The sequence below is a fragment of the Helianthus annuus genome, chromosome 1, assembly GCF_002127325.2.
Source record: "Helianthus annuus cultivar XRQ/B chromosome 1, HanXRQr2.0-SUNRISE, whole genome shotgun sequence".
NCBI lineage: Eukaryota > Viridiplantae > Streptophyta > Magnoliopsida > Asterales > Asteraceae > Helianthus > Helianthus annuus.
In genome coordinates, this window is record NC_035433.2 from 1,836,959 (window position 1) to 1,863,977 (window position 27,019).

General features: G+C 35.4%; 2 protein-coding genes and 1 long non-coding RNA gene across 9 annotated transcripts; 1 reads left to right on the forward strand and 2 right to left on the reverse strand.

Moving 5' to 3' along the window:
- Positions 1-6,544: 6,544 nt before the first annotated feature.
- On the reverse strand, positions 6,545-7,616 carry LOC110942167 (bZIP transcription factor 53). Of its 3 annotated transcripts, none has more exons than XM_022183910.2 (2): positions 7,478-7,616; positions 6,545-7,375 (listed from the first exon to the last, which is right to left on the reverse strand). In XM_022183910.2, the coding sequence occupies exon 2, from the start codon at positions 7,133-7,135 to the stop codon at positions 6,728-6,730; it is 408 nt and encodes a 135-aa protein (XP_022039602.1). In that variant the 5' UTR covers positions 7,136-7,375; positions 7,478-7,616; the 3' UTR covers positions 6,545-6,727. The 3 variants fall into 3 exon arrangements, with proteins under 3 accessions (XP_022039602.1, XP_022039608.1, XP_035833646.1); XM_022183916.2 differs by having other exon boundaries at positions 6,545-7,372; positions 7,478-7,574; XM_035977753.1 differs by having other exon boundaries at positions 6,545-7,120; positions 7,271-7,541.
- A 1,351-nt stretch (positions 7,617-8,967) lies between these two features.
- On the forward strand, positions 8,968-11,482 carry LOC110942192. Its single transcript, XR_002594654.2, has 2 exons — positions 8,968-9,065; positions 11,051-11,482. It is a non-coding gene; the product is annotated as an uncharacterized LOC110942192 (long non-coding RNA).
- Positions 11,432-18,751, reverse strand: LOC110942179 (E3 ubiquitin-protein ligase MARCHF8). 5 transcript variants are annotated; one of them, XM_022183937.2, is made up of 7 exons: positions 18,529-18,751; positions 18,340-18,411; positions 12,766-12,815; positions 12,542-12,683; positions 12,332-12,412; positions 11,628-11,723; positions 11,432-11,552 (listed from the first exon to the last, which is right to left on the reverse strand). In XM_022183937.2, the coding sequence occupies exons 1-7, from the start codon at positions 18,688-18,690 to the stop codon at positions 11,517-11,519; spliced, it is 639 nt and encodes a 212-aa protein (XP_022039629.1). In that variant the 5' UTR covers positions 18,691-18,751; the 3' UTR covers positions 11,432-11,516. The 5 variants fall into 5 exon arrangements, with proteins under 5 accessions (XP_022039629.1, XP_035833649.1, XP_022039617.1 ...); XM_035977756.1 differs by having other exon boundaries at positions 12,542-12,686; positions 18,529-18,715; XM_022183925.2 differs by lacking the exons at positions 18,340-18,411; positions 18,529-18,751 and adding exons at positions 14,318-14,389; positions 14,499-14,724.
- Between the last annotated feature and the right edge of the window lie 8,268 nt (positions 18,752-27,019).

Sequence of the window (27,019 nt, forward strand, 5' to 3'; positions counted from 1 at the left end):
TAACATCTTCAAACATGTTCATATCATATTCAAGAACAACCATTTACCAACATGCAGATCATATGATCGGATTCATGTGATTAACCAAGTTATAAACTATCATGCAACTTAATTCATAATCACACTCATAAGTCATGCTCATCACAGCCGATTAACAAGAATTCGGTCCATCATGCAGCCAATCCGATTTACAACAAGAATAATAACAAGGATAGTAAACTTCGATCCGGTTATCATGCATACAACATATCCAATTCACAAGTATATCATTCATACACACCGTATCATGGCAAACATAACATATATAAATAATCACACGAACAAGGTGATACACTAACCAATTGAAGGAGAGAGAGCAAGAGTTGATCCGAACACCACAAGTTCCGATGGGGAATTGTTTGGCTGCCGTCAAGTTCGTGAAGGAGAGGAACCGAACTAGGGTTTTGTGTGTGAAGGTGTTTTGCAAGAATAATGAGAGGCATACTCCATCCTCTATTCGTATAAAGGGAGTGGGCCGGCCCATCATGGGCTGCCCCTTTGGTCCGATAACAAGAGATAAGGCCAGAAGTGGGCTTGTGCGGTCGTGTGTAATGTTGTGCGATCGGATCAGGTTGTGCGTATGGGCCATTAAATACATACATACAATACATTACACAAAACACATAACATTCAATCATACATTAAATCAAATAATATAGCTCACATAAGCACGTAACGTTACACAAAATAAGTTCGAAATACGAGTTGTCACACAGGTTTCCTATTCCTTTAATTGAGGAACTTTTGGATGAACTTGGAGGGGCAACAATGTTTTCTAAACTTGACCTCAGGGCTGGTTACCATCAGGTGAGAATGAATGAGAACGACATTCATAAAACAGCTTTTCGTACTCATCAGGGGTTGTTTGAGTTTGTGGTGATGCCATTTGGTCTCACTAACGCTCCTGCAACCTTTCAATCTATGATGAATGCGACTTTTAAACCACTGATGAGGAAAACTACTTTTGTGTTCTTTGATGACATATTGGTATATAATCCCATGATGGAACAACATTTGGCTGATTTAAAACAAGTATTAGTGCTGTTAAGGAAGGATACCCTGTTTGCCAAAAGGTCAAAGTGTTCATTTGCAGGGAGAAGTGTGGAATATTTGGGTCACATTATTTCAGGAAGTGGGGTAAAAACGGATCCAAAGAAGATTGAAGCCATTCAGCAATGGCCAGTTCCAGCTACTATCAAACAATTAAGGGGATTCCTGGGTTTGGCTGGATATTACAGAAGATTTATCAAGTCTTTTGGAGTTATTGCTAGACCTTTGAATGATCTCATGAAGAAGGAAGGGTTTACTTGGAGTAGTGAGGCTCAGCAGGCCTTACCTGATTTTTCTAAAGCATTTGTGGTGGAAACTGATGCTTCAGCAAAAGGCTTAGGAGCAGTTTTGATGCAGGAGGGGCATCCTATAGCCTTTATAAGCAAAGCTTTATCTACCAAACAACAATCTTTTTCAGTCTATGAAAAGGAATTGTTGGCCATTATTATGGCAGTCAAAACTTGGCACCATTATTTGATCATAAAGAAGTTTTTTATTAAAACTGATCAAAGAAGTTTGAAATATTTGTTAAGTCAGAAAATAACCACTCCTTTACAGCAAACATGGTTGGCTAAATTGATGGGGTATGACTATGAGATAGCTTACAAGCAAGGATCTGAGAATAAAGTAGCTGATGGGCTGTCTAGAGTGCAAGGGTTGGCTTTATTTGAAATGGGTATGAGCTCAATTAGTCCATTATTATTGAACAGAATTAAGTCTACTTGGCAATCTGATCCTAAGTTGAAGGGTATGATACATGAGTTGCAACAAGGGAAAGTTATTCCACATGTCACTTGGGATGGTAATCTCTTAAAAAGAAAGCACAAGTTATGGGTAGGTAATGATGCTCAGCTTCAAGATGACATTTTGCAATTGTTTCATTCATCACCTATGGGAGGACACTCAGGCTATTGTTCTACATTGCAAAAGGTGAAATCTTTTTGTTATTGGAAAGGGTGCTATAAACAAGTGTACAAGTTTGTGAAGGAATGTGCTCAATGTCAACAAGCAAAATATGAACCTGTGGCTACTCCTGGTCTGCTACAGCCATTACCAGTTCCTACTCATGTATTCACTGATGTTTCAATGGATTTTATTTCTGGGCTGCCAAAAGTTAAAGGAAAAGATACTATTCTGGTGGTGTTTGACCGTTTGACTAAGTATGCACACTTTATAGCTCTATCTCATCCTTACACAGCTTCTCAGGTGGCTCAAGTCTTTGTTGATAATGTTCTTAAACTGCATGGGTGTCCTATGAACATAGTGTCAGACAGAGATCCTATCTTTCTAAGCAATTTTTGGAAGGAATTCATGCGTCTACAAGGTGTACACTTAGCTTATTCCACTGCCTATCATCCTCAAAGTGATGGGCAGACTGAAGTCTTGAACAGATGTTTGGAAACCTATTTGAGATGCATGTGTATGCACTCTACTGATCAGTGGTTGAGATGGCTAAGTTTAGCAGAGTGGTGGTACAACACTACTTATCATTCTGCCCTTAAAATGAGTCCATTTGAAGCCCTATATGGCTTTGCTCCGCCTGTTCATATTCCTTATATTTCTAATGATACAGCAGTGGATTCAGTGGAGTTTTTTTATCGTGACCGAGAAGCTATGATCAATTTGCTAAGGGATACACTAGTGCAAACCAGAAATCGTATGAAACAGTATGCAGATGCAAACAGAAGTGAAAGAGTGTTTCAAACAGGGGATTGGGTGTATCTTAAATTGCATCCTTTTGTTCAAAATTCGATAAGGAGAAAAAGACATTCAAAACTTGGACCAAAATATTTTGGGCCATTTTTGATTACTGAGAAAGTGGGGAAGGTTGCTTATAAACTTGACTTACCAAGTGATGCTCAGCTCCATCCGGTATTTCATGTTTCTCTGTTGAAGAAAGCTTTTGGTCAGCATGATCCTGTCATTCCTCTGCCGACAAACCCTCGTTTTTTACTGCAACCTCGTTCGATTGTTGATAAGCGTTTGGTTCGAAAGGGTAATCGGCTGGCTGCTCAGGTGTTGGTACATTGGCAAGGTTTACCATTGGAAGAAGCATCGTGGGAGGATTTGGCTGAATTTGAGCTGAGGTTTCCGGATTTTAATTCTTGAGGTCAAGAATTTGAATTGGGGGGAAGTATTGTTAGATAGTGAATGTAATATGGGGGGTTAGACTGTAATAATGTGTTAGTCAGGGGGTTAGTTGTAATATTGTAATAACAGTGGTTAGGAGTTAGTTGTTAGTTACTATAACTACCAGGTTGGTTAATGAGAAGGTAGCTGTGAATTGAACAATTTCTCTCTCTCTTGTGTTCTTCTCAATTTGTAGCTAACATTGCTCTGCCATTCTAATGATATCTTCCAGTAAGTCGTAGATAGTCGAATACCACTGCAACATAGTTAAATTAAAAAAAAAAATTGGAGGCCCGTCGCACCTATTAAAAAAAGAAAAGATGAAAGTGAAAGATAAGGCCTTCATGTGACACTATAGATGAATCAAACATCATCGTGTAATGTTTAAAACATAAATGTCAGGTCATAAGAGATGTCTAGCTTAAATATTATTAACATGTTTTACCACATTGAGTATGAATGATTGAATGAGAGAACTATACAGCTAAACATGCTTGAGTGGAAACAATCCTTATCCCATAATATATGATCTCATGAAAAGTTTTCACTTGGACGATAAAAAAAATATATATATAAGCGTCTACTGAGTAAAGCGGACAATATTGGATGTATAAGTGATGTTACATACGGTTTGGCCAAGATATTGACTTGTATAAAAAGAATAAAAAACTTTAAAGAGATTAAAAAAACAAAGGTGGAAATGCAAGACAAGTTTTGACCACAATTTACATTTCTATTTTGACCTATGCAAACACATATTCCTTGTTTCAAGCTAAACCAATGAACTAATCCTAACTATTTACATGTCCCTTCTTCTTGATTCTCTGTCCATTTGAGAGTCTTCAATTAGATTTAGAAAAATAATTAAAAAAATATATATAAAAAAAAATATGAAGATCAATAATCACATTCTTGTTATCATCTCCATTCTTTCTCTCTTTTTTGTTGTCTTAATAGAAGGTAATGAAGTAGATGAGATATACGATGAAGTTAACAACGAATTTGGCCGGAAACTTGATGAAGCCGCCGATAAGCTTGGTCCGCTTTCATCATCGGATTTAGAACAACTTGAAGAGGCAAAAGATGCATTTGGTCCAATTCCATCATTTGAAGAAGCTACAGAGGCTTTAAGCCCATCCTCATCCTCCATTCTTAAAAAAGCGAAAGAGGCCCTCGGCCCAATTTCACCGTCAACTATCGATGACGCACAAGAGGCCCTAGGCCCAATTTCACCTGCCGCTTTAGAAAAAGCAAAAGAGGCCCTAGGCCCGATTTCACCTTCCACTATAGAAGATGCGAAAAAGGCTCTTGGGCCCGCTTCATCTAAAGCAAAGGAGACTCTCGGCCCGTCTTCATCTGGAGTCATAGATAAGGCTAAAGAAAAGATCGACTCGATTGCATCTTGGATTACTCAAAACAAGGAGGATACATCTTCTGAAGATCAAAACGCACCCACGCCTTCAGCCCCTAACGCCTCACCTTTGGATCCGTACGGGGTCTTAGATGGCGCTAAAGAAAAATTTGATTCACTTTTGGACGACATCACCGAAGAAAAAGAACAAATATCACCGTCGCTAGCAGAGGAAGCCCAAAAGGAATCTAGCCCGGTTTCTTCCAAAGATAACGACAAAGCCCAAAACAAAATGGGCCCAAGTTCTGCTCCAAGCCCAGATTCATCTAAAGAGTCAGATCTTTCTAAAATCATAGATAAGGCTAAATCTATTTTTAACAACAAAGAGGAAATATCTTCCGAGTCACCCTCCATTTCGGTCAAAGCCCCAAACGAACAGGGCCCGATGTCTTCGGTTAATGAAGATGTATCAAGCATGACATCTGTCCCGGCCTCTGGGCCCGTTTTACCTTCAACTTTAGAGGAAGCAAAAGACGCGATAGGTTCATATTCTTCTAAAGCTATGGATGCGGCAAAAGAAAAATTTAGCACAATTTCATCGTATTTATCCCAAAACAAACTGCAAAAACCACCCGGATCGGACATTAAGCTCCATTCGACTCCTGTATACCTTGACCACGATGATGCTTTGGCTGTAGAGTCGTTGATTAAGCAAGCACAAACAAATACACAGTTAGCTATGGACGAGGCTAAAACGATAGTGAGTGATCCAACTATTGATCCATCGGGTACTGCGAAATGCGTGGATAAATGTATGGCTCATTATGGATCCTGCGATAAAAAACTGAACAAGGCCTTGGATGATCTTAAGAGTCGCAACGTGGAAGTGCTCAAAGATGATATTACAGAAGTTGAAGGAGAAATACAAGCATGTCAAAAGTGCTTTTTAGAGAATACAAAAATGCAATCTATGTTTAAAGATCTGGAGGACGCTACGATTAAGGCTACTCGCGAATGCTTAAACGTTATAGATCATTCTGGTTGAACTTAAACTTTGTATATGTTCAAATCACTATTTAGTTGTATACTATACACATGTTTATAATCTTAGACATATAAAATCTGGTGTTAAAGTTAAACCATACATGAACTAGAAGAACTCTATATCATTAATTGGTAAAAATTCAATAGACGTATTTACCCTTACTAAATAAACATTGGGTTTCCCTTTGGGTGTATAAATAGAGATTACTTGAGAGGGTTTTTGGGTAACACAATAATCATATCAGCACCAATTTCGTCCCCTACACTTTGTCTCTCTCTAAAATCGTGATCATCAGGATCACCTAAGCCAACAGTGGCGGATCTAGAAAATAATTATAGGGACAACGTTTCAAAAAAAATCTACAGGTGTAGCAAAATCGAAAAAACGTCATTTTTTTTTTCCAAAATTTGCACTACCGTCAGAGCATCAAGGGGCAGCGTAGTGTCACGGGGTTACTTTTCGACCCCCGTGTGGCGTCCCCAAGTCCCCGGGGACAAGCCAATCCATCCCGCTTCTTTGTGTGGGTCACTGGTTTCGTCCTGCCTTGGACTCATCAGGAGAGCGGCGCCAGCTCGCCACCAGTGGTGCGTTCATCATTTACACGACTAGGCACGTACACCTCTTCATTGACACTGACTCCGTCCCCTGATAAAGTCCAGGACTAGCCAGTAACCCAAGCGTTCAAGCACAGCCCATAGCATTGCGATCTTCAAACATTTGGCTCGTGACAGTAGGCTACCCCCTCTTCTCAAGGTGTATCCGCTCCGCCCCTGTAAGCCATCATAACCATACACTCTAAACGGGAACTCAATCAATCAAAAACATGTCTACCTCCTTCACTGCGGTTGCTGGCTAAATCAGGTACACACGTTTTATCTTCTTGTTTCTATCATATTTATCTAAAGAATTGATCAACAACTAGATCAACATAACCAAAAGATCACAATTTATTTATAACCAAAACAACTATATCACAATAACCATAGTACCATACTGACAGTCATATATATATACATAAAACTAAAAACCAAGAACTTTCAATCACATGTTCAAACTTCAAACAACAGAACACCTCGTAGACAGCCATAACGTAACAAAACCCGAGATCAACACTAAAACATATCGATATCCAATGCAGTAACGGGCTGAACCGGGCAAGGCAGCTGCCACGGTTCCATTAAGGTATCAGGAACTTCAGGAATATCCATAACCAGACCGCTAACCTCTTGCGCAACATACAACACATTGTTCAACAACCGCAGCCTATCCGCCAAATCTGTAAGCTGAGCTCTCATAACATTATTCTCTGAATTAACCGCAACAAACGCTCCGGTTACACCGTCAATTTTACGCATCATAACCTTGTTTTCATCCTTCAACTGGTTAATTTGAACACGCAGTTCATCCAGTTGTTGTTGCTTCTTCTTTCTGGATCTACGAGCAGATTCTCTGTTCGACATCAACTTCTTCATCTTCTTTTCGTCATAATTCAGATGCTGATTTTGCTTTAATGACGTCATTAATGGAATTGGAATATTCCGTGAAAATTGACGGAGTTAAGTTTAGAATTTTTGCAATTGACGGATAACAGAAACTTATTAGAAATTGGAATAAGAAAGTGAAATTGAAGATGAATTCATGAAAGCTCGTGAAACCAGTAGAGGAAGATGACGGAGAACGAGTGGAGGATTCGGATCCGGCGCATTAGAACAGCAAACGTCATGAAGAATCTAAAGCTTTTTCATCAGATAGAAGATCTGCTGGAGAAGGTTTTTGAAACAGAAGAAATGATTAGAATTATATGATGATGATGATGATGATGAAAACTGAAAAGGAAACCCTAGAAAGGGAGAAAGATAAACCTTGGCCTCGTGAAGAATGGTGATATAATCGCCAGGACTCGCGAGTGGCTGCCTGATTTACAAAATATTATACGCTTATTGAAAATTTGTACGGTTGTAGGGCTTGGGACGAGCATACAGGACTTGTACGGTTGTAGCCGTATTGAACCGGTAGAGTGCTAGTATAAGTATCGAATTTTCCGTATTGAAAATTTGTTACTGAATCGATACCCACTTTTAGCGTTTTTGGTACCGTTACTTTTGGCTCGGTGCCAATTCGGTATGGTACCGATATTTTACTAAAATTTACTTTTAAATATCGGTACCGAGCTCATCCTAAGGTGGGCCAGTGATTTTCCAAAGTGGAAGTTATGAGTAGGAATCATAGCAAAATGGTTGAATTAGGTGTTTTATCATAGTGGACTTTTGGGCGATGAGTTTTTTCTTAAATGGTGATGGACATGGTCATTAGCGTCATTTGTATTTGTATTCATGGACGTATGTAGTTTTTTTACCATTAAGTTACACGAATGATGAGGCTTTTGTTAACCTTTTTTTTATAAAAGGAGGGGTGGTATAATAATTTTGATACAACTTTTATGGGTGGTTGGTATAATGGTATCTTTCGAATTTAAGGATGGAATAATATATGGATAAGCTCGGTACCGGTATCGAAACCGAAAGTACCGGTACCGAAAATCCCCAAAAGTAGGTATCGGTACCAAATATACCCGGTAGGTACGGTTCGGTACCGGTACCGAACCGGTAACGAAAATGTCAAAAATCGGTACCGAATCGGTACCAAAAATGTACCCGGTTCGGTAAATTCGGTACCAGTACCAGATACCATTTGCTCATCCCTAGAATAATACAACTTTTAAGTGCCATTAGCAAGGAATATTAGTATTAAAATATTACCTTTTGTGATGTGATAGAATAACTATGAAGAGTCGAAAGTAAGATCAAATACAAACTACAAATTGTCTAAAAAGTGTATGAATTATTTAAAAAGTGTTATGTGACATCTAAATAGTTATTGGAGAAAGGGTAAAATAATAACATAAATAATATCGATTATATTGAATTTCCTATAATTGTGCCAACGAGCAATCAATTCTTTTTTTTTTTTTTTTTGAATTCTCATTTTGTTTTTAATGTGCTAGTATAATTCTCCACAATGAAAAGTGATATAATTTGCATACGTGCTAAAATCAATTATCTTGTTTAATTTAATATGCTAATAGAATTCAGAAACGTTACTTTCATGTATGTGTTAATTTTAACTTTTTAAGTTCTAGGATATGTTTTTGCAGTTTTTAGAATAAAGTGATTTGTACTGTAGCCATCCCCGTAATAAATTCTGTCGAGTAACTTATCATGGATATCTAAAATTATAAATTTTCAATAATAGAAGGATGAGATCAGAATTAACAAATAGTTGAGGGACAACATTTGTAATAAATGAAACTTTTAGACTAGGCATGCAAACTTTACAATAGTTGAGGGACAACATTTGTAATCAATCAACTCCTGTAAACCAAAGGGGGATAATTCCAATTCCAAACACCCACACAAACAGGAACACAAGTCGGCGTTATCATCACATCAGGTCAGTTTTATTACCCTCAAACCCTAGGCTAGGTATTTGCAACTCGTGTTGTTTCATGTGTAGATTATATGTATACGATTGGAATCAAATTTAACACCACCCGATCCAATTTTCGTTATAGCAACAGTCATTTGTTGACTAGTATTTGAACAAATTAGACAGTCATTCCCACCTATGTAGTTAATATCACCGATGTATCGGTGATATATTGGTTATCGGTCCTTTGGTGAGATATCGGTGCAAAATATCAGTCAGAATATCGGTATTGATATTATCGGCAATATTGACTGATATTTGACCGATATATCACCGATTTTCCCGACATCAATACCTTTCTTCTTAGTTCTACCATTTGTCTTTCTTTTTATTGTTGCTATCAGTGTTTTAAGTCTAATTGTTAATTGTTAGTGTTAAATATGAGTTTTTTAAGTCTTAATCAGTTCCTACTTGCTCAACTGTTAGTGTTTTGCAACTTGCAAAAGGTTAATTTGTTAATGGTAGGAGAGTATTTTGAATTGTTAGTGTTAAATTGTTATACATATAAATCCAGCATGATATTAAAATTACCGATATTCCACCGCAATTACCAATATCTCAAATATTAGTCCTTGACCGATATCTGATTTTTACCGCATTAACTACTTAGATTCCAACGTGTTTGAGTTTAGAACAGATCTGATTCTGACCATTCGATTTAGCAATGTGTTCTGAGTATTCAGCTGAGGCTATGAAAAAACGCCTTAAAGGCTTAGCCTCATAGGGGTCAACTGAAACCTAGGCCTCAGTCGTCCGAGACTTTCCGAGGCGGTGAGGCTTAAGCCTCACCAGACCTTGTGAAAATTGAAAATTTTTAGGTTTTTTGGACTTTATATTAGACCCCTTTAGTGTTCATTGGGCTTAATTGGTGGGCCAGATCAAAACTTTGAGGATGATGATGCGGAGGAAAACGAGTTCTATGATATTTAGATGTCATAACATTTCTAATTTAAGTTGTTCGTACTATTTTATGATGTTTTGTTTGATGTTAAACCTTGTTTGTTGAACGATTTTCTATTTATGATGTTTGTTTTGTATTAATTTGTGATTTTTATGAGATATACGTATTTTTATTTTTTATTTTTTTAGTAATGTTTCGAGCTCGAGGCTTACGCCTCGTGAGGCTAAGGGAAAACGCCATGATACCCGCTTCCGCCTTTTAAAACCTTGCTTATATATTAGAGTTTAAAAGGTAACGAGTTAAAATATAATTTATAAATACTTTTTAGTATTTTTTTAATAACAAAAGCCTCGCATACGTGATGCTATGTGCGCGCCTTATGGCCTCGCGCATCACACATCAACTTTTGGGATCTAAACGCATCGGATCGCCACTCGCTGCCTAAAACCAAGGATGACATTGATCTTTGATTTCCTACAATTCAACAACGAGTAGACATTTTTAAATGTTATATATGATCTTTTCGAAAGCCTGTATTTAGGGGTGCAAACGAGCCGAGCTACTCGCGAGCTACTCGAGTTCGACTCGAAAAAAAGCTCGAACGAGCCGAGCTTAAACGAGCTCGACCCCGAGCCCGAGCCTAAAAACAAGCTCGTTTAGTAAACGAGCCCGAGCCCGAGCTTCGGTTATCGAGCTCAAGCCGGCTCGCGAGCCTTAACGAGCTTTCTTTTTATATATTTTTTATTAATATATTAAACGTATATTTAAATAATAATATTTACCATTTATATAAATATAAAAAAATAACTAAATTATATGTATAAAAATAATTATAATTAATAAAAGTTAATTAAAAAAAAATACTAAATGAGTCGAGCCCGAGCCGAGCTCGAGCTTGAAAAATTACCTTCGAGCCGAGCACGAGCTCGAGCTTTCATATGTTAAACGAGCTCGAGCTCGAGCCTGGTCGAGCTCGGGCTCGGCTCGTTTGCACCCCTACTGAAATGTATTCATCAATATGCATTGTTAACTCTGGAGAATTATGCAGGTTTTTGTGGTGAAATTACTATGGAGATGCAGATGCAAGACGAATCATTTCTGAATCCATCGGTTAAAGCAACACTTTGTCTTGGATCAGAAACGCATACGATTGAAGCTTGCAAGGGTATTCTTTCAGACCAGTTGGTTTATATAAAAGGAGAAAGTATGAGCGTATTGAAAGAATTCATCACCAAGCATAACGTTCCAAATGATGTACCAGATGAAATAGTGTCCGAAGGCGACGCCGATGATGACGACGAGGCGCCCGTTGTCAAGTCAAAGAAGATTAGAACAGAGAAATAGTTGATTATGTTGACTTATGTTATTTGGTCTGATGAGGTATGTTGACTTTTATGGTTGGTTATATATACAGTTGCAAATTTTGAACTAACATGAAACAACCATTGCGAAAGTTTTATTTTATATAAGTTTTACTGTACATGTATATGGTGATATATCCATCGTAAATCAATCTATACTGCTTGCCGTTGATTGCCATCATCCGGAACCTAACACACAAGATTAGGGTCAGTTACAATGTATGATTTTAGAACTTTGCGTAAATAAATAGTTAGTAGGCAAACCTGATAACGACTTGTGATGGTCTTGTGGATGGCGTCAACCGTGCGGATGAGTATGTACATAGGGATTATTATCCCACTAGCCCTCATAATCAACAACTGCAAATCGAAACACGCTAGTTAAATTTACTAGTTGATTAACAACGATTTATGGGCGTTTGGTTTGCAGAATTCGTTAGAATTATTAACATGTTAATTGGAATTTGATTCCGTTTTTACCCATTTGGTTTGCAGAATTCGTTGGAATTATTAATATGTTAATTCAAGAATGGATTGTATGGTTGAGTATGTTTGGTTTCCAAATAATGAAAAAAATTCAGGCTAAGTACCAAATTTAGTTTCCAATTGCTTTGACAGATAGAGGATCCTGTACATTAATCCAGAAGTGTGAGAAGTGTATTATAGCATTATATATAACACCATATAAACACCGGGTAACACCATATAATACCATATAACACTATGTAACACCAAATAACAAATATTACACTATATTTTGTCTGATTGCATGTCTATGATAGATGTATAGTGTTATATATTGTTATATGGTGTTACATAATGTTATACGGTATTTATATGGTGTTATATAGTGTTATATATAGTGTTATAATACACTTCTCACACTTCTGGATTAATGTACAGGATCCCTACCCTGCTTTGACATATTCCACTTTATTCTGAAAAAAAAAAATCTCATGGGTGCTTACAGTTAAAAGCGTAAACGGGTAATCCCCTGTTCCTTCAAGCCACAAGACACACAAATGTCTCACTAGTAGAAGTAGTGTAACCTGCATGTAAAAAAACATGTATTTAATCACACTGGGGATATAGATATATCATATATGTATTCATGTTGTGTGTGTGTGCGCACGCTTTGATCCTAATCTCCTATGCGAATGGGAATAAACGAGACTTACAACAAGACCAAAAAATCTGCATATATAAGCGCTTGTATCAGCGGTGGACGAACACTGCGGGTATTCTGCTTCAGCAGTCCTTTCTTGTTGAACAATAATGGCAGAAGTAACCTCAGTTTCAGGCGCCTCCAAACTTACTATTCTGATATTATTAATTAAACTAATTAGATGAGAAAAATATGTGAAAATTGGCTGATTTGATCAAAGGATAATTGGTGAATTACCTATGGTTTTGGATGAGTTTTAGAGAAGATGAGTATCCAGGTTCAAATTCCTGCAACATGACAAAAAAGGGTGTCATTTTCATTTAGAAATTAGGATATTAAATTATTAATAATAAATTAAAAGCATAGAGGATAAGAAGAGTGTTGAGTTGAGTAGCTTTAAATTGATGATGACAAGGACTTGGAATATGAATATTAGGAGATAAGAATATACAGATATATATTGGCAATTGGCATACTCTCATCCCCTTTTTTTCTGGTTATGTTGGACCCCATTTTTCCACTATGGTGAACTCATGTCATTGACTTAAGTGTGTAGATACAAAAATGTGTATACATCAATAAAAAAATAATTTTAGATAAAAACTATAAGAACCGTACAAATGTTTGCACTTGCACATAGCGTATAGCGTATAGCAGATAATCATAGACAGAGAAAAAGGGAGTCCGTTGAATAACTGTGTGTATCACATTTAAAGCAATATGCGATAAGTGCGTTATTTATCTTTTCTTTTTGTTGTCTTATAACTTGTAATTTAACAAGCTATGTTTAACTATAAGCAACCTATGTTTAACAAGCTTTTTAGATTTTATTCTTTTCATGTCTAAAAATAATTCCCGTCGAAGAAAAAAGGTTTGTTTGACAAGTACTCTTTTGGAGCTTTTATAATCTTTTAACAACTTAAAAACGGAAGTACAATTAACGTTAAGAAAACTTCAACTACTTTTATTAAACGTATCCTTAATAAGCTAAGCGTTAAGAAAACTTCAACTATTTTTATTAAACGTATCTTTAATAGGCTAATATACATGTATTTCGTGTAATTATACATAGTATGCCAAAGTCCAAATTTATATATTTTTTTTTGGTTACCCCAAATAAAAATTGTTGTCAAAAAGTTTAACATGACTTTAACTCAAACTGTTTTAAACTGGTTTACTTTATATTTTATAGACAATAATGATTAGAGAGAATAACAAATATATGATATTAAATGATCAAAAAATAAGTTATGCATGATTAAAAAGAATAATAGTTAAATATAAAAAAGAATAATTATGATTTATTTACTCTTTCACAATTTGACTAAACTTGAAAAAACAATGATATTATATTAGTAGTTAATATAATACGATGTATGTTTAGGATATTATTTTCAAAAGACAAACCAGACATGAACAAACACACGCAGGATGTCACATGAAACTCAACACAAACAAATATTTAAAGCTAAATATACAAAGCCAACCTTTATTATTATTTGTTATCCAAGTTCAATGAATATATAAGTATATAACCAAGTTAAATAAAAAATTATTTCACATAAAAACCATAAAACGCATAATCGTTTGTATCTATTGTTTTAAACGTGATACATCAGAAAGTTTTTAGCCGTCTTTATTTCTCCCACCACAACTGCTTGTATTCTAACAGTTTTATATTTTTTGTTTCAATCCCAACGATCTTTCATTAAAACAGAAACGATTACAGACTGACAGTTTTATATTTAAATTGGTTGTGTATTAAACGTAACATAGAAGAAAATCAAACCTGAAGACAAATTTCACAAGTGGTGTTGCCCTTTTCATCACACCATCTCTGTATGCAATCTCTGTGAGCAAACTGATGATCAAACAAATCATCATCACATCATCAAATAATAATTTTTCAAAAAAAAAAAAAAAAGAAGAAGAAGAAGAAAATTGAATTATAATAATTAAAATTTTAGTACCTTTACTGTACCAGAACAAGAACAGGGAGACTCCATGGTTTTAGAGCTTTCAAACTCTGCTTCATGACATATTCTACAAAATATAATTTCTGCTGAAGAAATTGATGGATACAACAAATATTGATCATCATCAAAATCAATAAATAATCTCACTTCTCCCATCTTTTTTTTTTTTTTTTGGCTTGAGTTTTTTTTTTTTTTTTTGGGCTTGAGTTTTGATTTTGGTAGTAGACTCAAGTGGTGGTTCTGAGACTTTTAAAGGAAGGGGGGATGATGATGATTATTATTTTATTATTCAAACAATAACCAAAAATGAAATTACAATAATGCCCTTTTTGAATGTAAGGGTTGAATATAAATATCAAAATTGGTTGACCCTTTGCAACTGTAATTCACGTCATCCAAGTCCAACTTCCTATTCTCATGTCCCTTGCAATAATTTCCCTTTGCAAGAGTTAAGTTAAAAACTTTAAAGTCATTCCGTACTAGGAATGGACTTGCACCATCTAGATATCAATGTGCATGTAAAAAGTGTGTTCGAGGCTGATTGACAACTTCTGAATGAGTAAGTGTTGAACTAGCAAGATGTCTGAACCAGTAAGATATTTGAACCATCAAAAGCTAGTATAATGCTTAACCGTTCAAAGGCAAATGTCTGACAAATTCAGATAAGAGGTCTTAGTCATTCAGACTTAGTATAATGCTTAACCATTCAGATGCAAATATTTGAATCATTCGGACATCTGCTCGCGAAACAAACAGTCTTAACCATTAAATATTGAAACAGTAAGAGGTCTGAACCATTAAAAGCTGAAACAAACAACTCCTTCCTGCTTTAGATATTGAGGGTTCTATTCTTGTAGTAGATAAATGTGTGAGCTCTAGATTAGGAATGATATTATTTTATCAATGAGTGTGTGAGTTGGTTGTTCTAAAAAAGTAAACATCAAACAACGATGGACCAACTTTGCGTACTTCATGTTCCATCAATCTCCCAATATGTTGACATTTTCACCAAAGGTTAACCATCATCATTGTTTATTGATTTCCACTCCACTTGAGTGTTTGTCTTCCTCTCATTCAAACTATTAGGGTGCAATTTCCAATTAAACAACTTTAAGTACATCGAGACCTCCAAATGGGGCGTTGCCCTAAGACCCCGCCTGGGGTGTTGACCTCGACCCCCACCAAGGGGTGCAGCCCCATTAACCCCCCGGGTTCCTGAAATTATAATAGTCTTAGACAAACATGTACTCCACACCTCCTTACTTCTTCCAATGTATACTGTGATTTCCCGTTTGGAATTTAAGTAAATCTCAATTAGCCAAAATAGCTTAATGACGCTAAAACTGAGGAAGACGAACCGAGGCGAACGATGTTATAACCTTGGTTTTAAAAAGCGAGACACGCACCGAGGCGAGAAGGTCTAAAACTGAGGCGCAAAACGCATAAGAACATTGTTTCTTATACGTGAGACGCGATTTACTTTTTATATGTTTGTAGCATCATATACCCAAAATTTAGACACATGTAAGCTCTATCTATGGTCTAATATCTAAATAACTTATATATACAACCTAAGAAGCACATAATCTCTATAATACACTTAATGTACAAGTAACTAAGCTATATGTGCAACAAATAAAAGGCACTAAGCAAGAAAAGAAAAAAATAAATTAGAAAAAGTTTAGGGTTAAATTTCATAAAAAAACTATAACATTAAGGATGAAAATGTATTTTTGTTAAAACAAAAATAAAAAATATAAAGGGTGTAAACCCTAAAAAAGTTGCAATCGTCAGTTTCATCTTCATTACTCTTAATCACTATTTCATTTCCATATGCACAACGCCGTTCTACTTCATCCAGATCACAATCGTCAATCTGTTTCATCTCCAGTCCAATCCCACTTTCCTTGAGTTTAATTATGCACAACGCTTTGTGTACAAAAGCACTGACTCGAACGCTTGCGCCGATATCAAAAAACCCAGAAGCTCTCGTTTTTCATAAAACTTTCGCATTATGTAGTCATTATGTAGTCTGAATCACATACACAAACGCCTTGTGTTGCCTTGCCTATAGACGCACCTAGGGCATGTTTTTTAAACCAATGTTATAACAATTCCACAATTTCCAAGCACATAAAATCCACAATTTACTTCACTTAACTTTGTCTTTAGACCACCCGTAGTGGTAGAGGATTTGGGCGTTTTTTGCCCCAAAATGCCCCACCACGCTCAAGTACACCGCCCCCGGGGTGTTTTACTTCAAAACGTTGGTTGGGCGTTTCTTTTAAAACGCCGGAGAACTTTTGCTTTGGCCGATAAGAAATTTCCAAGTATTCCATGTAATATTATTTGTTTTATTTTTCTAAAAAAATAATAATTGAGTAATCATTATTGGGGCATTATATCACTATACCATTTTTAACTTCAAGCCTCATAATACCTCTTTACTGACCAGGACGCCACATGTTAGATAATACCCAAAAGAGAAAGTTGAACTTCAAACCCCACCACACATGGTCTTACATTTTTTTTTTTTTTGAAAAGAGAACTTCATTAAAAAAACACAGCTCGGACCCAAACGAGCAAAGCCAAACAAAACACACCCCCTCGACCCAAACGGGCAAAGGGCAGAAAATTATAACATATACATAGAGTATTTACACCAGTCACCCCAACTAATATAATTACATGGCGTTCTATTTCTAATCCAACTAAACCCTCTAGACTTAATCTCCCTCACAATCTCCTGCGGGCTACGACTGATTTGATTGAAGACCATGTCGTTCCTTCCTTTCCATATGCACCAACACAAAATAATTACTAACCCTTGAATGATTTTTTAGCATTTTTTCCAACTTTAGAATAATTGTGTAAATCCAGAATGTCTTTGAAGTTGAAAGCAAATATCGGGGGGATTTTACACCATACACTTAACTCCGATCAAACCCGAATCGCCACTGAACAAGCAGTAAAAAGATGTTCCACCGATTCCTCAAACTCGTTACATAAAGGGCACATACTATGTATAATATACATGTATTTCATGTAATTATACATAGTATGCCAAAGTCCAAATTTATAGTTCATTTTAGAAAAGAATAATTAGGCTTTATATATTTTTTTCCGGTTACTCCAAATAAAAATTGTTATCAAAAAATTTAACATGACTTTAACTCAAACTATTTTAAAATGGTTTACTTTATATTTTATAGACAATAATGATTAGAGAGAATAACAAATATATGATATTAAATGATCAAAAAATAAGTTATGCATGATTAAAAAGAATAATAGTTAAATAAAAAAAAGAATAATTATGATTTATTTACTTTTTCACAATTTGACTAAACTTGAAAAAACAATGATATTATATTAGTAGTTAATATAATACGATGTATGTTTAGGATATTATTTTCCAAAGACAAACCAGACATGAACAAACACACGCAGGATGTCACATGAAACTCAACACAAACAAATATTTAAAGCTAAATATACAAAGCCAACCAACCTTTATTATTATTTGTTATCAAGTTCAATGAATATACAAGTATATAACCAAGTTAAATAAAAAATCATTTCAAATAAAACCATAAAACGCATAATCATTTGTATCTATTGTTTTAAACGTGATACATCAGAAATAAGAAAGTTTTTAGCCGTCTTTCTTTCTCCCACCACAACTGCTTGTATTCTAACAGTTTTATATTTTTTGTTTCAATCCCAACGATCTTTCATTAAAACAGAAACGATTACAGACTGGCACAGTTTTATATTTAAATTGGTTGTGTATTAAACGTAACGTGTATTACCATACACTAGAAGAAAACCAAACCTGAAGACAAATTTCACAAGTGGTGTTGCCCTTTTCATCACACCATCTCTGTATGCAATCTCTGTGAGCAAACTGATGATCAAACAAATCATCATCACATCATCAAATAATAATTTTTTTTAAAAAAAGAAGAAGAAGAAGAAGAAGAAGAAGAAGAAAATTGAATTATAATAATTAAAATTTTAATACCTTTACTGTACCAGAACAAGAACAGGGAGACTCCATGGTTTTAGAGCTTTCAAACTCTGCTTCATGACATATTCTACAAAATATAATTTCTGCTGAAGAAATTGATGGATACAACAAATATTGATCATCATCAAAATCAATAAATAATCTCACTTCTCCCATCTTTTTTTTTTTGGCTTGAGGGTTTTTTTTTTTTTTTTTTTTTTTTGCTTGAGTTTTGATTTTGGTAGTAGACTCAAGTGGTGGTTCTGAGACTTTTAAAGGAAGGGGGGATGATGATGATTATTATTTTATTATTCAAACAATAGCCAAAAATGAAATTACAATAATGCCCTTATTGAATGTAAGGATTGAATATAAATATCAAAATTGGTTGACCCTTTGCAACTGTAATTCACGTCATCTAAGTCCAACTTCCTATTCTCATGTCCCTTGCAATAACTTCCCTTTGCAAGAGTTAACTTTAAAGTCATTCCGTACTAGGAATGGACTTGCATCCTCTAGATATCAATGTGTATGTAAAAAGTGCGTTCGATATGGGTAAGTGTTGAACCAGCAAGAGTTCTGAACCATTAGGTGTTGAACCAGTAAGATGTTTGAACCATTAAAAGCTAATATAATGCTTAAACGTTCAGAGGCAAATGTCTGACCAATTCAGATAAGAGGTATTAGTCATTCAGACTCGGTATATTGCTTAGCCATTTAGAGACAAATGTCTGAATCATTTAGACATCTGCTCGCGAAACAAACAGTCTGAGCCATTAAGTGTTGAAACAGTAAGAGGACTGAACCATTAAGAACTGAAACTAACAACCCTTTTGAACCAATTTTTGTTATTAATTTTCCTGTTTTAAACGATCTTCTACCTAACATTTAGTTTTTAAAATTACGTTTCTTTTTTTGTTATTAATTTTTACACCTTAGTTTTCATTTTGCTTTACTATTTTTTCTTTTATCTTGTTATTAAATTTAACAGCTTAGTTTTCATTTTGCTTTACTAATTTTCCTTATCTTTTTAACTAAATTTGAGACCCCTTTAAATATGTTGTAATTTTATTTCTCTGACTTTTATTAGGGTGTAGACGAGGTAAGATGTTCGTGAACAACTCGAGATCGCTTCATTTAAAGCTCGAGTCGATCCGAGTTTGAGCTCAAGTGGTTTACTCCATACTTTTATTCAAATCTCGATATATACGAGATACAGTGGGCTAGGCATGCATATGAATCGAACATGTAGTGAACGGTCTGTGAATTATTCGGTGAAAAGTTCGTTCATGTTCGTAAACGGAAAAAAACTAAAATAATAATCAAATCCAATAAAGATAATATACGATTGAATTCTTTTTACCTAAAGTAATATACAATCTGGATAAATATATCTCTAAAACCTCAATAAAAAATTGTTTCATATTTGTTGTGTTTTAAACCAAGATATTAAATAATAATAATAAGGGTTCTTTTCAACGTGTTAGAAAATATATATCTCTTTGACTAAATAAACATAAATTAACTGGAAAATTTAGTAAAGCAAAATGAATCCTAAGCTGTAAAAATTAATAACTAAAAAAAGAAAAAAATGGTAAAGCAAATTGAAAACTAAGGTGTAAAAACTAATAACAAAAAAAAACGAAATTAGTTAAAAAAAATAAATGTAAACAACTAAAAGTAATAGTACATATTACCTGAATAAACATAATATGAAATTATATAAATTTAAGCGCTGTTTTAATATTGGGGTATAACAAAATTACTAGACTCACACTACAAATACCTATTTTCTAAATATAAATTTTTTAACCAATAAGATTAGGGTTAGAAAGTGAATGTTTCTAAAAGACACCAATTATTGGAAATATTTTTTAAATCATCCATTTTAGTAAATAAATTTTCCATCTAACACTCTTTTCAGAAAAAAAAAAATCCACTTATCTCTTCTCATTTTTTTTATATTTATTTTAAGAAACTATATATTTATTAATTAATGTAAATAAGCATTTTGCTACAATCTTTTCTCCTCACAAACAAAACTTGATTTCTAATATATTATAACAAACCTGAAAAGAAATATAAGTACATATTAATATAATTAAAACAAACATAATAAAGTATTAAATAAATTGATCATAAACATAATAATAGATTAAAATATAATATTAAAAATAATAAATCTTAAATATTAAAATAATAAATTTTAAATATATTTTTATATTTATGGAAATCAAATTCTTTTTAAAATATTTTTATTAAAATAATAGTGAGTCAATACCATGCTCGCGTGACCATGTGTCATGAAAAACCAACACGCCACAAACAATAAAAAGTGAAGCATTGCAACAGGTTGTCCGTCCATGACGGTTTGCGACATACATAGTGAATGTCTCTTAGACTGGGTGGTGTGGGATAAAGCCCTACATCATATTAGCGCCACGTAAACGGTTGCACGATGTGAGATAAAGCCCATTTTAACTATATAAAAAATAAAAAAATAAATTAACAACAAAATGAAATCTAATTGGTTCATGGAGGTGCACCTCATCCTCTTCTTCCTCCCACGCCTGCCATGGCTATGGCTATGGCCATAGATAGCGTCCCATTTGGCTGTGCGGGGTAGTGTTGAGGGCTCCACCCAGCTGAGGTGGCTGAGTGTGTTTCCCCACACCGCCTGATCTTAGCATATTGTCACGGGGTTAGTTTCCGACCCCCGTGTGGCATCCCCAAGTCCCCGGGGACAAGCCAATCCATCCCGCTTCTTTGTGTGGGTCACTGGTTTCGTCCTGCCTTGGACTCATCAGGAGAGCGACGCCAGCTCTCGACCAGTGGTGCGTTCGTCGTTTGCACGACTAGGCACGTACACCTCTTCATTGACACTGACTCCGTCCCCCGATAAAGTCCAGGACTAGCCAGTAACCCAAGCGTTCAAGCCCAGCCCATAGCATTGCGATCTTCAAACATTTAGCCCGTGACACTATCCCACCACCATTTCATGCACGTCCTCGTGCATGCTCGCCGTCCCATACCAGCTCGCATACTTGACAATGCATGATCCCCTTATGTTGAGCATGATTCACTTTGGGAGGGCAGGACACCCGGAAGCACAGCAACAATGATCTTCTGTCGTGCATGTTCAATATAGTACGTCAGTTTTGGTTTTAAGTGGCGCTGACGTCCGCCGCATCGGATTAGGTGCCGATGTTTCACCTTGTTTCAGGAATACGGGGAACCTGAATAATTGTAGCAGCTTTCACAAAACTTCCTTTTTACGGCGCTGCTAGGACCGTATAATTTTTGAACATAACACGGAGGGCTTCACTGCAACTATACTTGAGCGGCTCTCACGATCCCATACTCGCGGAGTACAAAGACCTTTGCCGAAGCAAACCCATATTTGGTCTTCTCCCACCACCATTGCGCAACCATACTCTAAATGTTAAGCTCATTTGGTTAAGAGTCACGTTCCAACGTATCCGAGAATCGTTCTGCTCTGATACCAAGTTGTCACGGGGTTAGTTTCCGACCCCCGTGTGGCGTCCCCAAGTCCCCGGGGACAAGCCAATCCATCCCGCTTCTTTGTGTGGGTCACTGGTTTCGTCCTGCCTTGGACTCATCAGGAGAGCGACGCCAGCTCTCGACCAGTGGTGCGTTCGTCGTTTGCACGACTAGGCACGTACACCTCTTCATTGACACTGACTCCGTTCCCCGATAAAGTCCAGGACTAGCCAGTAACCCAAGCGTTCAAGCCCAGCCCATAGCATTGCGATCTTCAAACATTTAGCCCGTGACAATATGCTCTTATGTTAACCAAAAGTTTAGTCTTCATCAAATATTAGATTTTTGTTGAGGGAAGACTTATTCTTTATGTGTTGGGGTCTTTCCCGTTTCAGATCCTCTATGTTTTCATTTTTTTTGAACAGCGTACGGTCAGGATGTTGTTAACCGGGTTAGTAGTTAGTATGTTAGTATCACCAAGTTAGTATTAAAATCACCCCTTGTCTGGATTTGAACCCAGGACCTTCAAAAGAAGCAAAACTTTCCACCTTCCCTTAACACTAGGTCAAGAGATAATTGGTGATGCTCTATGTTTTCTAGTTGGATGTTTATTTTCTGGATAAAAATCTCATGTTATGTTTGTTTTTTATTTGGGACCTGAATAAATAAATACAAGTGGGTGTTAAGATCACGTGTACAAGTTTTTAATGCATGTCTTTGGATTTATCGGAGATAGACACATGAATTGTAGGGATGTCTAAATATGGGTGCAAATTTGCAAAATTTAAAATGTTGGACAAGGTGATCCAGAAATGTCATTTTCGGCGGTTCACTTCTCCATTATGGAGTTTTCTAGAAATTGTTCGGCTCAACAGATGACAACAAATATATGATTTGTAGCAATTTGCTCATATTCACTTTTACATTTGAATTACTGATTTTTTTTAAATAAGTTATATACCTATTAACTTTTAATTTTAACTAGTTTATTTGTTCATGCGTTGCGGCGGTACGTTATTGTGGGCATTCAATTAGTGTTGGTCAGGTTCATTACAGTACAAATACGATATATACGCTCGATATAGAAGTAAACACGTGTTTTACATCGACATAATACGATAAAAACGAACACCGGTACCGGCACCGATCTTGTTCGAACGATATTGATCAGTTCAGATCTTCAAGGTAGTGGTACTGATAAATGAAAATTTATCGAAACGGGAAACCATAAAAATGAATACACGTCAGGGTACTAGTACTAATATTCATTTATCTTCACATACCGAGTTGTATAAATGAAAAATTATCAGAACCATAAACCATAAAAAAGAAAACAGGTATTGGTACCGATGTTGTTCGGTACGGTACCGTAGCAATACGGTGTCACCTTATCAAAAGTAAAAACAATAAAAATAAATACATGTATCGATACTGATACCGAAGTTGTTCGGTCTGGTTCACTACTATAGTGGCACAATATTCGTTATCAAACATGAAACCACAAAAATAAATATAGGTACTGGTACCGATGTTCTGTTTAGTTAGGTATGGTATGGTAGCAATACGAGATCAGTTCATGGAAAACAGAAACTATAAAAATAAATACTGATATAGATGTTGTTCAGTCGGTTTTGGTTCGGTTTGGTACGATAACGGCACAATATCCATTTTCAATAAATTTTATATCACAATGTTGAGAATAATAAACATAGAACACAAGTTATTTGAAGAAAATCAAATTAAATGATGAATAAAATATCATTTGAATTTAAATAAATACCTAAAAATAATAAACTTCTACTCATCGTCGGTTTCGGTTTCGTTTCGTTTCGTTTGGTACGATAGCGGCATGGTATCCATTTTTAATAAAATTTATATCGCAATTTTGAGAAAACAATAAACCGAAACAAACTATAAATAAAAAAAACAATCATATTTATGTAAGGAAAACTTGGGTTAGGATATAATAGGAAGTTTATTTGGCTAAGAAGGCTAGGAATTGATCTTAACCATCCATTTAGTTAATCAAGGGCTAAGATTAAATCAGGGAAATTTAAGGGAAGAAAAGAGATGCGTGAGTTTGTTTAGGAGTATTCTAGTCAATCCAAGGCAATAGTTTTTCTCTCCTCCAATTCCCCCCGATTTTTTAAACGTTAATAACTCTTTCATACGACATTATTTTTTTATAAAAATTTCACCAAAAAACGAACGTTTTTTTATCTTTAAAATGAGTATACTATTGCTATATTTTCGATTTTTTTCTAAAACACAGTTGCGTAAAACGCAATGGAAAAAACCCAGTTACGTAAAACGCAATGGAAAAAAAAACCTAAAAAAATGACATTTTTCTAAAACGCAATGCACAAAAAACACAAAGAAATGTCTTATTTGTAAAACGCAATGGTCAGAAAACACAAAAAAATGTCTTATTTCTAAAACGCAATAGCCTAAAAACTCAAAAGAAAGTGTACTTTCTAAAACACAATGGCCAGAAAACACTTAAAATGTCTGTTTTCTAAAACGTAATGGACTGAAAACGCATAAAAAGGTGTTTTACCTAAAACGCAATGCACCAAAAAACAAAGAAATGACTTATTTGTAATACGCAATGGCCAGAAAACACTTAAAAACGTCTCATTCTAAAACGCAATTGCCTAAAAAAACAAAAGAAAGTGTTCTCTGTAAAACGCAATGGACTGAAAACACCTAAAAATGTGTTTTACCTAAAACGCAATGACTAAAAACACTTCAAAAAATGTGTTTTTCTAAAACGCAATGGCCAGAAAACACATAAAAATGTTTTAGTTCTAAAACGCAATTGCCTAAAAACACCAAAGAAAGTGTTCTCTCTAAAACGCATTGAACCATGACAATAGTTTTGTCTGTGATGTGAATTGTCTCTGTTGTGAATTGTCTGAGCTGTGAATTGTCTGAACCAATGCAGTTTTCCAGAGGCAATTTCCAGAGGCAATTTTCCAACTCAACCCCAGTCAGGGGCTCTGCCCCTTGGACCCCGCTACCAGGGGCGCTGCCCCCGGACCCCCGCCAAGATCGTAAAACACAATGACTAAATCAAAAACCCGGATCGTAAAAATGAAATTAAAGAATTTCTGACATGGATCAAAGTGATTTCTTCAACAATTGACGAATTTTGAATGATTGAAACACTTATCAGCGTTCGAATCGAACGGATCGAGTGATTATCTTCAAAATCACCGGAAAAGCCGAGATTTTGTATGAAAGTAAACTGGGTTTTCTTCAAAAAAAAAAAGCTAAAGAACACGTTGATCGGGTGTTTGAATCATTGATTAGTGACGAAAATCGTACTATAATGTAGTGATTATTGAGATAGAAAGCGAAGAAATGGTTGAAGATGATGGGTTTTGAAAATGGTGGGTTTTGAAGTTACTGGGTTTTGAAAAAGAAGAAGAAAGGATAAGATTAACTAAAATACCCTTCCTCTTTATTTTAAATTTTGCCACATGTCCTAATCCTATTGCTTCCTATCATTCCTAGCCAAAATAAACTTTCTATTTGATCTTCACCCAGGAAAACTTATCATATTAATTAGCAATGGATCAACGACAGATTATAAACAAATTAGAAAAAAGGGATTAATCTTCCATAGCGAAGACTGCAGTTACAAATCAGTTTACGCTTCAAATGTGAGTTTGACAACTATCACAATCAGACTGTTGGGTGTGTGGTTTGGGTTTGGGGTTTGGGTTGACATATGGCAGAGATAGGCTCCATCAGACCACCCAAAAAAAGTGGGGTGTGGAGGGGACGTGAGTTGACATTTGGCAACTATTTTTCATTTTTTTTATTTTAATCATAGAATTTAATATATTAATTTTAAAAACACCTATTTAATTAATATTAAATAAGTACAACAAAAAATATATTACATCATAAAAAAAATCAATCATCTTCATCTTCGTCTTCAACGTTGTCACGACCCCCGACCCCACCTAGACGGAATCGGGAGCCGCGAGCAGCCCAGTGCTACCGGTGGTTTATTTTTGAAAAACATTGCAGCGGAAATTTCACCAGGACCGTGAGTTAGGAAAAATATCAAAGTTTAGAAAACACCGGATTTTATTTATTAAATAGATGGAATAAATCCATGTTTTACAAAGGTAGCTTTGATAAGGGATAAATCCAATTACATAAACAATATTTCTTAATTTGATTTAATTAATAAAATAAGCCACTTCTTGAAGCCCTTCAGTGCCGTATCCAATTCTTATTCCGATATACTGTAATTACCTGAAACGCGTTTTAAAAAGGTTTTGTCAGCAGGAAATACTGAGTGAATCATTCATTTTGATAAAATGACACACTGTTATAATATACAGTATTAAGGGAGATTACAATGTTTCTATCAACCAATTACCCCAAATCGGTATTTGTCACTCGACTCGTTTCTGTGACTATGGTCAGATCACCCATTGGCTAACTCGTCGCCCAATGGTGACGGGAAATAAGTAATGTATACAAAACCCCACATACCGACAGTAATTGAAGATTACATAAACTTAATCCCTGTAATTATAACTTTGGAAACAAATATGATTTTGAAAGCAATTTTGGTAAAAAGAGAATGACTCGTAGTATAAGCATGCAGTATTGATTTAACAAGCTTCTTGATTCTACTCCTTCTGATAATTAAGCATATACTTTATTATTTTGGATCTTCTGATGATTAAGCATCCATTTTGATTGTAAGCGTATAGTTGGAAGTATTCGGATGGTTAAACATATAGTTTAACAGAATGGAATACGTATTTGTGTAAAACCATATCAAACCTAACGATGATCACGAGATTCGAACCTTAACGAATTTCACAAAGTATAGTCTTATTCAGACAGTATTTTGGTATCCATTTAATGAACTCACAAAGTATAGTACTTTGGATTCCGTTTAACGAAATTCACAAAGTACAACACTTTGGCATTCGTTAGATGGTTCCTGAATCGATCGGACAGAACATCGCCTTGGTGA